Below are 13,930 nucleotides of genomic sequence, written 5' to 3' on the forward strand. Positions count from 1 at the left end.
AAATGGAAGAAGGATTTAAAGAGAGCCTAAGTGTTCTGAGGGGACCCAAGTTTACTTCATAAAACACTTAGCAGAAAATTGTGGGGGTTGTTTTCCCCTTCAAATGCTGGAGCTAAAAAAAAGACCTGGTGAACCCAGTTTTAAGCACATACTGTCTGTGGAGAAGTAGGTCTTGCACTCTATATGATTTTTTTTTGCCACCACCTTCCACAGGTTGAAAATCTTTCACAAGAAACAATGCAGACCCCTCAGACCAACATCCAGACCATCTCCTTTTCTCCTAGCACAAGAAAGGATAAACAGGAAGGGGCAAATTAACCAACAGCTCAAGAAAGCAGCAGCACTGACTGGACTACTGGCATAAACATGTATGGAAGAATGGGACAGACAGCAACACCACAGATCACCAGGACAAACCATAAACTATGCCTAGCAATTCTTGCAACAGGAGTATTTTTTTGAGTTTTAGTTTCAGAGGTGGGAAAAAAAAAATCTTTGCTTTGGAAAAGAAAGGAGAAAAGCACTTCTTCCTATTCCACCCCTTTCTCCACCAATCATTTTTTTTTTACTTTGTCCCCTCTAGTTTTCCTGTATGAACACTTACCTTTGTTCCAGGAGGCAATCCTTCTAACTGTTTGGGTTTCCTAAATGTTCGGTGATGCTGAGTCTTGTGATCCATTTTTTCTTTGCATGTCAAAAACTGCAGTCTGCACTTGGTGCAACGGTATATTCCTTTTTTCTTGTAAAAATGGAAGACAATCTATAGTAAGCGTGAATGTCATGATAAACAAAACTCCTACCCTAGCTTGTCTCAAGCAAAGATCATCCAGTTTCTAAAATATCAACCGGACAAACTCCTAATATTGTACAAAGCCAAGATACTGTGTAGGAATTAAAGAGGGAATATTTAAATACTTGAAAATGCAAAGCAGTATCATTACTAAGAGCAGGAGGAATCAGGCTACCATTTACAAGAAGACACAGTACTTCATAATCTTTTTCTCTATTTGAACTAGTGAAAGGTTTGCTAGTAAACTCAACAAAAGCAGAACACATCACTACAACCTAATGAAGAAACCAAACAGCAGAGATATTCTTTCAAGGATATTCAGACATTTTTTAAACAGGGAGCTGCTGTCCTGCAAAAACACGACAAATTCTAACAATTCCCTTAAAGATGTTTCAAAGGACAGTCATACTTCTTCTACCATATTTTATTAACTATTCTTATCCAGTAACAACAATAGAAATCAGTTACGCTTTTTTTTTCAAGAGAGAGATTCACGACATATATTTAGCATTTTTCTAGCATTAAGGATTGAAAATATCTGCTTACCTGATGCCTCATGTAATGATGCATATATGGTGCTCCAATTTTAATTACTTTGAGACAAAATGGGCATAGCAAATGTTTTGTATTTTCATGAACTGTTCTAAAATGTGTTTCTACATCTGAAAAAGCTGAGGATCTGTAGTTGCATACCTAAAACAAAAAGTTTGACTTTCTTGTTAAAAGTTTATTGACAGTAAAGACAGAGGGGTGGTGTAATCTAAATACAAAACAGTCACTCCAAGATACCTGGCAAACATACGGCATTTCACCTGGCTTATGATTGTCCTTCATATGTTGCAAAAGAACTTGCTCTGTTTCAAAGGATAATTCACAGATTTTACAAATCGCTAGAAAAAGTGAAAAACAAGAAAAAAGTTAAAATTCGTTTGGGGTCATAAGTAGATAAAATTGTAATACATATGTATATGTGAACTGTATAAATCTATAAAGGTAAAGCAATCTAACAATTATTCTACTCTTCAGAAGAAATTCCCTGTACAACTGCAGGAAGCCAGGAGTGCAAGACCCTTAAACAATATGAATTCTTGCAGTCAAGCTTCCAATTAAAAAAACAAAACAAAAAGCTTTTTAAAGTTTTTTTTTCTATACACATTGCTCTAATGTAAACTGAATGAGTGCTCAGCTCCTATATAAAATATCAAGATTATTGCTCTTAAAGCACAATAGCTTTATTCTGAAGTTACAAATCAGTTACAAAGGTCAGAATATATCTAAAAATTTTACGTCACAAAAAGAGTCGATGTGATACAATCCAACTTACTAGACGACTCATAAGGCGTGTGTGTACTTTCAATGTGGCACTGAAGCTGGAATGGGGTGGGAAACTGACGGTAACAGTGCTGGCAGGTGGTGTGGCTTTCCCAACTTTCACTGCTCTGCTTCTCAAGCTCCAAATGATGTTTCATGTGGTTCATAAACCTTTAAATGATAGTGAACAGGTGCAAAAACCTACATTTTAACATTCACTATACATAACATACCACAAGCAAGCCATACAGGATTCTTTAGAAACTTTACTCTGCAAGGACTTCTCAATTTCATGACCAAAAAAACGAAAAAGGCAACAAAGTTAAGCAAGCTGACTACACCAGAAATCACCTTTCAAAGCTTAAAAAGAAATCTTGACTATTATAAGGAACATGCAACATATCTGAAACATGTTCTAAGACTAAGCAATCTATTGCATTTTTCATGTTTGCTTAGACAAAATTCTTGCCCTGAAATAAAGGGAAATTAGCAAAGGCAACAACAACAAAGCACATCAGCTGTTCACACTTCACCACCATCAGAGTCTCAAAACCACATTTTGAAGCAAAGTATAACTCTAGGTCTGCTGAAAACTATGAATTAGAAAGACCATATCTGCAATTAGGACACTATTATCTTTTTCTGAAACCACCTACATTCAAAACAGACAGAGTTCCAGGAGCTTACTTTGTATAAAGCGTTTAGGACTGAAGTTGAATTATGAAGGATAGTCAAAGAATGCCACTGTGCAGCTGACAATCAAAAGAGTATGAGAAACTTGGTAGTATGTTACTACTTCAAGTTACCACCTTTTCCATATTAATATGTCCACCTATCTATAGTAGGAACCTACTCTGGCTGAGAAGTCTAGGCACCCATGACAACACTGGCAGGTCTGGCAGGTTACTGGTGGAGCAGCATAAGGACAGGTTAGTTGCACAATCCCCTACTGTTAAACTTCAAAAACTGTTCTATTTTTAATGTGCTTCATTTCAGTACAGCCAGAGGAACTATTAAATATAGGTCACACTCACAAAAGGAATGTAGTTCTCAAAGTAGTGACCTTGGAATTAGAAAAAACAAATGAGCAAGGAAAATAGTCTCTTGAGGTCAAGCTTGTAATATCATGCAGTTGCTTAAAAAAATAAAAGAAAAAAAGGCAACAAAAAGCAGCTAGCTAAAGACATCCAGGTACCTAAGCAGAAGAAAGGAATTGACACTAGTACTGCATATTACCTTAACAGAACATTATTTCAATGGTGTGTTCAGCCACAGATCTTTTAAAGGAAGCAGGGGATTACCCTGATGGTTCACTTTGTGCTTTTCTGAATTAAGATCCAGAAAACTTCCACTACAAGTAGAGAGGTACTATGTATTTATTTTGTCTACTATAAATGGTTAAATGTGTAAAATACACCTTGGCATAAAAATTCTTTAGTTATAGAACTATGGAATGCAGCTACAAAGTTACAGGAAAAATTAATATGGCTGAAAGTCAACTCTAGAGAAATTCAAAGAAAAAAAATTAAGTGCTCATTTTTAATGACTTACTGTGGAATGCATAGGCACCATAGCACCAAAAGCTTACAATATAATGCTGAGTAGAAAACAGTGCCTGAAAAATGGTTTTTAAAATGAACCCAGTATCTTAATAAAGTATTCTTTCTGTGGTCTACTTTTCATGATACTGAAAGAAAGGCTTATTTGGAAAGTATTACGCATACAAAAACAGAAGAAAAACCTCTTGGCCCATATCAAACATTGTTTATTGCTCTTAAAAAGATAAATTGCAAGGGAATAAATGCCATAATTAACAGCAGCTATAAAATCATGACCATAAACTCTTTTAAAGTCTAACAACATACAACATTTTCAAGCTGCTTAAGACAAATTACCAGCACTTTTCTTAGTATTTAAACATACTTAATGATTAATAGCAAATTCAATGCTTGTAATTACAAGAAACATTTGTTTTGTGCAATAATATGGGTCTCATGTTAGCATAAACCTGTTCATTTTAACTTGCAGACTATGCCCTTTGAAGGAATACTCCATTTTTCAGTTTTACATTCTGCTACTTCAGCTTTCCTTGAAGAATGCATGTAAAAAAGTTCAATGACATTACCTTCCAAAGGTACAATGACACGAATTCGTCTATCTATTAAAACAGCTTACTGAAGTTTTTTGCAGCATTTGGAAGTAAAATTATTCCATCAAAATAACATGTTACATGAGTAAAGCACCAACTATTAGTCATTGTGCACCCCTAAAGGGAATTAACACTCGCATCCACCGATACCGCCACCAATCCAGATGGCACATCGTAAAATACTTTGTTGCCCTTTCTAACCCTAAAGTCCTACAACTGCTCTTATTAAAACTCTACACGATTAAAATTTGTACTCTAATCTGTATGGCCATTAAGTTATGGCCATACATGCACAGTAAATATTAATTCAATTTCTGTTCAGTCACCCAATATTATCAGTTTTTAATAAGAAAATAATTTATGTTCCAGAGAGACAAATTTTTAATGCATGAGACTAAGTGCTATGGGCTGTCAGTGACCAACAATTAAGGAAGTGAGTTCAAATACCTTATGTTATTTTTAAGAACTTTCAGACAACTGAAGCACTTGAATGTCGTATGAGTCTTCTGCTCCTGTTGTACCTGCTGGGTGTCACCTTCATGTTTCCCATAATAAAAGTCATTAACTAACATAATCAATTTTCCTTTCTCAGATTCAGCAGTCTTGCTTGTTGTGCTCGAACATTCTGTTTTGGCCATTCCCAGGAAAAAGTTATTTACCATATCTGGACAACAATACTGGATGGAAAGGGGGAGGAGAAGAGACAGACAGAGACAAAGGTGTCAGTGTCTCTTACAAAACTGCATCGATGACAACAGCATTTTAAAAACTGAAACCACTCACTAACTAGAGTTAGATGCAAAGTTCAATTCGCTGACACACTGACTTTATTCATATTCACATATGGATTTTGAACAATAACTGATCTGTAGGTAGTGTTTAGATAATAAGATACTATATACTATAAAAGCTTAAAAGGGATTATTCTCATAGGTTCATTTAAGATAAATTTAAGCTAGAAATCAGAATACCAGTGTTGCCTTACTCATTAGAAAAAAGTCTACTTCATATATATTTAATAACGAGAAAGAGAAAAACAGCTTTTATGCAAGTATTTTGCTGACAAGCATAAGTTTACTGAGAACTTAATGGAAAGTCTTATATTTTATTTATTTGGGGAGGACATATGTTGAAACCTGCAAAAGTTCTTTCCAGCATTCCCAAAAAATTCAGAAATTCTAAGTCACACAACACACATTGTTCAAGGTTCTTTATGTCAAAGTGTACATAATGAATGCTTAACCCAACAGCTGTAATATGAAACTTAACTCTGAAAAAGTATGAAGTACTTCATACAGAAGATGCTATGAAGTTTCCAACAGTGAACAAAATTAGCATTTTCAGATGACAGATATTTATCCTGCTGAGTAATGGTTCTTATTGTGCAGGACTATTTTCTATAAGGCTACTAGCAAGGAGTTCATTTCCTACTGTGGAAGTGTAACTCAGTATATTTATCCCTTACAGTTTAAAAATTTAATTAAATAATACTAAGTAAACCCACTTCTTCAATGCTCCTTTCATTTGGTTGATGCATGCAGTGCAAAAGCTATTCCCTACAAACAATGATAAGAGAAAGATGAAACTCTTGATTTTTTTCCACTGTTAGTATGTTTCTTAATTGTGTTTTGAAGCTGAAGAGGACAGTAGTTACCATTTAGCTTATCTTAAGCCCAGTAAATCAGAATGATCTGTGTTAACAGTAACTCAGAGCCTCACAGGCTTCTGTTACACAGTAGTTCATACTCCTTTTTGCATGGGTTATTCACACTGTATGTAGAGTGCAAAGCCATTTCTCCACCCCCTGAAATGGAATACATATGCCTGAGAACTGCATGAATCTTTGCCAAATAATAATAAATATTTTAGAGGAAACAATGTTTCCAGAAACAATAACAAGTAGTTTCATAAGCAGAGTAAGTGATGCTTAGTTTCTGAAAGCTTTGTTTCTCACAGTGTTTAAGTATGAACTACAAATTAATAACAACTTTTTTAGCTACCAAATGATATATCAAGATAAAAAGGTAAGTTTACACTGCCATTTTTGTCTCAGTAGCAATCTAACACAGATGTGGGTCAACTAGCTGCCTATTATCATAGGCACTTACCTTAATCAAATTCACCTGAATCTGACCAATGGTTCAAGAAGTCACAGCTGTGGCAGAGAGAAATCATACAGAGACAACAAATATGCCTCAATTCATTGGAAAAATAAGGCCAAAAATGGCAAGACTTAGAGCTCCCCTACTCCATTCTTCCTCTCCATGACTGCAAGACATTGAGCATTTGGGGTCTGGTTGATTATAGCCAGAAGCCAGACTGTCTTCAAATCAGAACACGGCACTCTTTCATAACCAAACAGAAGCCCACATAAGTTTATTATAATGTTTACCAGCCCCAAAATATTTTACCTTCATATGATTTTTTAGAGGATCCATAAGATTGAAATGAATATTGCACTTCGGACAAGCTCGTGGAAAAGGTCCTCCATTTTTAATGGTGCTTGATGCAGCATTTGTACCTGTAAAATTTAAACTATGTTAAGATTCAGAATTCACAAGCAGAATACTCAATTTATTGTTATTTATTATTCTAGCAAAACATGCTATTTCAAATGAAAACTATTACAATTGACATAGCTGTAGTAACCATAAGCAAGGTTTTACAACAATCTTTTAACTACCCTCCCTTTTTTTCCAAACTGAGTTTGAGTTTGTTCTGTTTGATATAGACCTATAAACAACTTCTACAAAATCTTAGCCACAAATAAGGAAAAAATGGGAGGGGGTGAAGGTAGCATGACAGAGACAAAGCATTAATTCTGTGCACCACCACCCCCCAGACAGGACAGATTTTTGATGTTTTTGTTTTAAGAACTTTAATTCTCAAATTAACATGTAAAACTTGTTTTATGCCATGACCTGATCATCATCCCAATAGGGTTCACATAACTGGTTTTGGAAAGGAATTTCACCATCCGATTCTCAATGATGAGAATATTTCTCTCTGGACAGTTGTTGGAACCTAGGCCTATTCAGATGCATCATTCCTGCTGAGCAAAGGTGTCTTTGGAGAACCTGGAGAATAAATCCTCTAAATAATTACTCCCAGTAATGAAAGGAAATAGTATCTCTCTTATCAACATAAAATGATTAATACCTTTTGAGCAAAACCAAAAAAGTTTAGCGTTAGCTTAAACTTTAATGAATAAACCCAGGCTTCCAGTTTTCTCCAAACTGCCAAAAAACATCAGAGCGAGAGCTACTTTTCCAGATGAAGTTCTCTTGCATTCTCAAGTCATTCACAGATCTGGAGGACTCCATGCTGAGTAAGTAGTTTAGAAGAAGAGGTTAAACACAGGAAGAGTTTTAAGTAATATCTCAACATCTCAACTGTAGAGTCAACTGTACCCTGCCAGGGCTATGAAAAAATGTAATACACACACAAATACATCCACCTTATAACAAGGGAATGAGTAAGTGTAGGAGTTAAGAGATGACCATGCAACAGTGTTATACATTTTTTCACAAAACTAGTCTTGCATAGTCCATGAGGTAGACATGGATCAAACAGTATTTTCCCCTTGAAGATAACAGTATTGCTAAGAATCATAATTAAGCAGAAAGTCCTTCATATGAGTGGATGGCCATGCAAGAGATGTACCGCAAAACAGTACTGCAAGTCTTCTCTATTAAAGTTTGTAAAACATTTTGACACGTCGCAGCAAAGTGCTAGCTGAGTTGGAAGAAAACAGGTTCTGCAGCAAGATCTAGTGTTCTGTGGTGCTTCAGTGCTGGATTCTGTGACAGATTAGAAATCACTATGCTAGCACAGACAGCTTAGAGACAAACTCATAAAAATAAGGTTCTCTGTGAATATGATCTACTCCTTTGTTACTGCATTTAGTAAGATCCTCCAGTTATCTTTTGTATATTATGGGCTGCAGCACAATATGTTTTACCCAACACAGGGTGGAGGAAAACTTTTTGCTGCAATATTCCATGTTATAGCCACTTCCTTCTGGTTGCTGGGGCAGAATCTGATAGCAAACCAGCTGCAAACAAGACATGCAAAAAACCCAAATATGAAATTATTCCAAATAGCAGAATCACACTGTAGGTAGCTCCTCATTTTAACATTATAGGAGAGAGTATGTGGTTGGAAATATCTCAAAGTCAAGAATAAATCCTTGTCTATTACAATCAGCTGGAAAGCACCTTTTGGCTCAGGAGGAAAATGCACCTCATTATTAATATGCTGAAACAGCTAGACTACCTTTCTTCTTGTAGGGAGGGAAACATCTTTCAAAGAACATCCTCTCTTTGAAACTTATATCCCCCTCCTCCTTTCCTACTACTGTTTTAAACTGTATCAAAAACCCTGCTGCAAGAGAAAGGGGGGAACTGCAAAACACACTTTGCAATAGTTAGTCAAAGTACTGAATCACAGAATAATTTAGGTTGGACCTGTGGAGGTGTTTTTGTCCAATCTCCCACTCGAAGCAAGTCCAACCTTATGAGGATACTCAGAGCTGTGTCCAGTCAACTTCTGAATATCTCCAAGGATGGAGATTCCACAACCTGAGTCCTTGATGCCTTGCCTGACATTCCTACAATGATTTTTTTTTTCTTCCTTTTATCTAATCAGAATTAGTTGATCAATTCAGCAGTCACAGAATTCTTTAAATCTTGATTTTCTGGTTGCTTTTTAAAGTTTCAACTCTCTATGCAGTTCTGACATAGAAAATCTGAACTAAGAGTATGAGGTCAGGGGCATTTATTTTGATCATCTGTCTTCACAGCCACTAAACAACTAATCATTGCTGTACAGAATTCAAAACATACCTACTAAACAATAAAGGTCTAAAACTTGAATAGGTAATAATCTAGGGTGTATTAATTTGTAAAGGTATATAAATCCTTGCATAGAAAGGTTTTTCTTATTTTAAGGCAAAAGAACAGAGACTATTTATTTATTTACATTGCCTTAATAGCATTAATAATACCAATCAACTTAAACATTACAAGAGTGCTAGCTTTTTCCCTGAGACAGATGCATGGATCAATAGCTAGATCATTTGATCTACCCTACCTTTTGAAGATACATTTTGTGATGGTGTTACTGTTGGAGAGTTAACTGTAGGTGAAACAGCTGAATTGCTTCCAGCACCAACCTCATTAGGCTTGGCCTTTTTTGGAGTTACACTGTTGCCTTCAGAAGTAGCAGGACGCTTAGATACAAAACCACTCTCATTCAGACCTACAGTGGTTTAAATTAAAGAACCTCAGTTTTTTTCCATAGTATATTACGAACACATTACTGATGCCTATACTTTAACAGATGGTCAACTCTACATAAAGCAGCTAAGATTTCCCTAAAATAATAAGACACACAGAAGTTAAGAAAACAATATCCAACTCAGACTAAATATTCTAAGGCCAGGGGAGAAGGAAAGGGTAAATGCAGAGATACAGCCCCAGCCCTGAAACCCAGTAAATCATACTATGACCCCCTGAATTTATTTGGCCTACTTCTCACATCTTGACCCACACTAATCTGAGACAAGTTGAGTTCACAGTAATAAAGTTAAGCTAAACAGCTGGTTTCTGCAATGTCCACTATTTGGAACAACCTCTGCCCTTCTGATGAAAAACCTCTCTCCTTTTTTCTGGTCCTATGGTAATGCTGGTTTAGTTTTTTATTTAACTCTGTAAAACATTTGAGACTTCAGTTTGTATGCAAAATGAACAGAGTGTTGTAACTTCTAGTGACCAATCACAGCATGCCTATTTGCTCTGTTCTGAAAGAACAGTTGATTCACTTACTGTTTGCAGTGTTTCTTCTAAAAAAAAAAAAAAAATCACTAAAAAATAACTCAGAAATTCCGGAAAAGAGGTTCGGTGCCTGATTAACATGCCATCAATACTTGGCTCCATCTTGTCCTGAAACTCATGTCTCTGTCACTCTAAGATTACCCTTGACAAAGTAATCTCAATACAGAGATCAGTCCTCAAGTAGACCTGAAAGAGCACAGCTACATACCAACAAGTCTGAAGTGCCAGCACAGGCCTTGTAAATCTCTTACAATCACAGACTGCAAATAGCCTTAAGACTATGATAAACTATGATAAGGAACCGACTTCAGTGCCAGACACAATGATCTGAACTAAGGACATTCCTGTATATTCCCCTCCCAATGGTCTAGCTGCTCCAGTGATTTCTTTGGGTGTAATAAGAAACTGAATTAGTATCTTTGAAAGTCTTCTCAACAAGAACAGATAACTTGTCACACAAAATTATTCCAACTTCTTCTGAGAAGAAACAAAACAACCCCCTCCCACCCCCAAGTCGTGTTTACTCAGTGGTAACTGTCTACACCTAGCAAACAGTCTGGATACTCTCCCCATTCAACCCACAGAGGCAAAGAACCCCAGCAGGGAAGGCTGATATTTGAGCATCTTGGAGAATTTACCATGCTATGCCTCATATACAGGAAAACATAATTCACTTGTTATATATGTATTTAATCACCCTAACACTCTCCTTTGTAGCACACCTTTCCTTCTTTCTGACATAAATGAATATATTAAGCTCAAATCTCTCACTCTGTGTATTGTTTGCCTAAGGCAATTAACACATTCACAAAATAAACAGGTTATTCATTAGATACTACTACTTCCTAGGGTTTTTTAATTTACTTATACTTGCACCGTTAGGTATATGAGCTGGTTACACTGATATACGTGTCCTGATCAGCAAAGGCTTCCATATAGCCAGTATGACTTTAGCATTCTTCTGTATCACTGAGGCTATTCGAGCATCAGGCCATCAACCTACACCAGGAACTGCTGCTATGTATTTAATTACGTGCAGTTGTGTAATGAGGGCCAGGGAAAAGACAGAAGGTCTGACTGATTTTACAATAATCTTCCATTAAATATTTTATTACTGTAGAAAACCTGATTTGGAAAAAAGGATTATTTTTACATGTTAACAAAATTGGTAATAAATTCAATTTTAAAAGCCTGACACATCTGTGACAAAAAATTTGAAGACTATTTTATGTATTTATAAGGGTGAGCAGTCTTACTCAGTTTATACAAGTCTGATCTAATAAATTCCCTCTTTCAGAAGAATTACAATACTAGGAGAATATACATAGGTTTGCATTTGAATTCTGTTGTTTGTTCATTTTAAAAAAAATTAAAGCCTATTTTGAAAAATAATCAAACCAATTCCAAGCAGTATTTAATATCTAGCTGATATAAATCAGATGGATTCCTCTTTTCATCAAAGTGCCTCTCTCAACTGGTGCGCGGACACAAGAATTTCTTGGATCACCCACATTCCAGACTAGTTTGTCCAATCCTCTACCCAGCAGATCACATAGCCAAAACCGTCAGGGACCCCAGGTACTCAAGAGAGCAGAGAAAAGCAGCAGGCAAACAATTCTTGTTTGGTTTTCAGGCTGCTCAGGAGTCTATTACCCTCATTTCATGCTATCAGTGAATACTTTTGTAAATATTTTGTAGCCATTACAAAACAGTTGGCTATACTCATACACACAGTATTATTGTGTACAATATCTAAAATGACTGCAAGAAGCAGCAAAGTATACCGGATACAGTATCACCTTGTCGACAGCTTTCTAAACACACATTACAACACTAATGTAAAATCCTTAACACCATTATGTACATCTGTGCTTGCTGGGCCTGATTTTATGAGTGATGGCAAAAGACATTAGAAATGGTAACCTAGAATAAAAGCATCAAACGTACTGTGGTAACAGTCAGATCAAATTAACAAAACAGGGAAATGAAGACCAAATTATTTCAGGCCTCTAGTGCATTGTCCCTCACCAGCATCTGCCATTAATCTAGTGCTATGAATGCACATATACAGTCCAGTCAACTCCTAAATACCACAGAACAGTTCTTCTATTGGTTATAGCATTTTCTGGTTCCTCCAAGTGGGTAAAGTTTGTGGGAGAATGATCCCAAAATACTCTCAGAAAGCAAACCACAGTTTTACATACAGCCCCAGTGCCCATCCAACCTGCAAGGTAAGAGTTATCAATGCTGTTTAACACCAGCACCTATTTAGCAACCTAACAAAATGGTTGGTTAGCATCCATTAGCAGCTTGTCATTTCCCCACTTAGACCTCAGAAATAAATACTTATGCTATATTGAGCTAAAAAATGTCTTTAACAACGCATGTATGGAAGTTAAATTGTCCTGCAGAGTATCACAGGACAGTTCCCAAAAGGATTCCGCTTTTAAATACCATATTCCAGAATGTCTTATGGCCACAGTGCTGCACATGAATTAGAGGAAGCACAGGCAAGTAGGCATCGGCACATATGAACAACATGAACATAAGCACATTATGTGACCTCATCATGCAAGCCAAACCACAAAATACACAGAGACTTCCTTGTTGTGAAGTGAAATGTATCTTAAATTTGCCTTCTGGGTCATAAGGATACTTGTGTTTCAACCCACAATTATAAACCTTTTGATTTCTAAATCCTATTGCCATCTTACAGAAATAAACACAGACTAAGTACGGTATATTTAAAACACTTTGAATTACAGTCCTTGATGCTTTTAAGTATTCAATTTTTCTGGATAAGAGACTAATATAAGCAATTCTTAAATATGCAAGAAGGTGTCCTAAATTAAAAATAAAACACCCAAACCCACAAACAATTAAACATTAATACCTGTTCTTTGGAGACAAGGGCTGGAATACTGAACCGTTTGCAAGAAATAAAACCTTTGCTTACTTTACAAAAAGCTATTTAACCCAGTAAGACAAGAACAAGATCACAGAATAGTTGGACACATGCAAGGAAATACACTACCAACCCTTCATTGATAAGTATCTGGAGTGAATGCCTAAACTAGAGATGCAAAATCATCACATCAAGCAGAATAAACTAGCAACCACTCTGATCTACATAACTTGTTAGTATGACCGGTTAGGCCATTCATTGTACATAACCTGTTACCTCATGGAAGAATCAGAAGTGATTGTCATCTGTAACTTATAGACTGAATTATAGGATTCTGGTCAGTTATTACAAAAGTACAATCCTCCACAAAGGAGAAGGGAAGCCCCAAGTTATAGCCTGTTTAAGACTGAACACACTTCAAATCTACTTCATCTGCTGTGACAAAAAAAGTTTTGTTTAAGTAGGTTAAATAGTTTCTGCTGAAACACAATTTAGCTAGTTGAAAAAAAAAATTTCAGTTGTCAAACTATGTATTCTTTCCCTTCCCTTCCTTTTCAAACAGGATCCTTCTGATCCCATCTACTCCAACTCCTACATATAGCAGTCAGGAAACCAAGATCATCACAGGGAATCCACTCAGCAGACTCTGGAAGTCCTTCTGGTACTGTTCACAGCCCCTCTCTTGCTAACAGCCATTCCTATTCACGCTAGTGAAAGAGTGCTGGATATACTGAAAATGAGCCTTTATTGGTCAAAAAAACTAGTGGATCTGGCAATATTTTTTTCCATCTAAATGAGCATTATAAGAAGACATCAGTTGATATTATAGTCAGTCTAATGTGCTGAAAAGCAAAGTCTGACAACACAAGGCTCCAAAGTTTGTTTCATTAAATGTTATACACTTATGTACGGGGCAACAAAAAGGTAGCTATACTATGTTC

The 13,930-nt window shown here is 36.2% G+C and overlaps 1 protein-coding gene across 11 annotated transcripts in view; it reads right to left on the reverse strand.

Moving 5' to 3' along the window:
• ZNF280D (zinc finger protein 280D) overlaps positions 1 to 13,930 on the reverse strand; it is a 53,440-nt gene that overhangs the window by 23,446 nt on the left and 16,064 nt on the right. For 9 of the 11 annotated variants that reach the window (XR_012043775.1, XR_012043776.1, XR_012043777.1 and 6 more), the window contains 7 exons: positions 9,342 to 9,509; positions 6,662 to 6,771; positions 4,698 to 4,927; positions 2,115 to 2,272; positions 1,580 to 1,680; positions 1,337 to 1,483; positions 605 to 739 (listed from right to left, as the gene is read on the reverse strand). Coding sequence is in view for 8 of the 11 variants with exons in the window: in XM_072870026.1 (XP_072726127.1) it covers positions 605 to 739; positions 1,337 to 1,483; positions 1,580 to 1,680; positions 2,115 to 2,272; positions 4,698 to 4,927; positions 6,662 to 6,771; positions 9,342 to 9,509 (1,049 nt within the window). In the remaining 3 variants the exon portion in view is untranslated. The remainder of the gene's footprint in view (positions 1 to 604; positions 740 to 1,336; positions 1,484 to 1,579; positions 1,681 to 2,114; positions 2,273 to 4,697; positions 4,928 to 6,661; positions 6,772 to 9,341; positions 9,510 to 13,930) is intronic. The other 2 variants (XM_072870029.1, XM_072870028.1) reach the window with 1 other exon arrangement.

Source organism: Ciconia boyciana, chromosome 8 (genome assembly GCF_034638445.1).
Source record: "Ciconia boyciana chromosome 8, ASM3463844v1, whole genome shotgun sequence".
NCBI lineage: Eukaryota > Metazoa > Chordata > Aves > Ciconiiformes > Ciconiidae > Ciconia > Ciconia boyciana.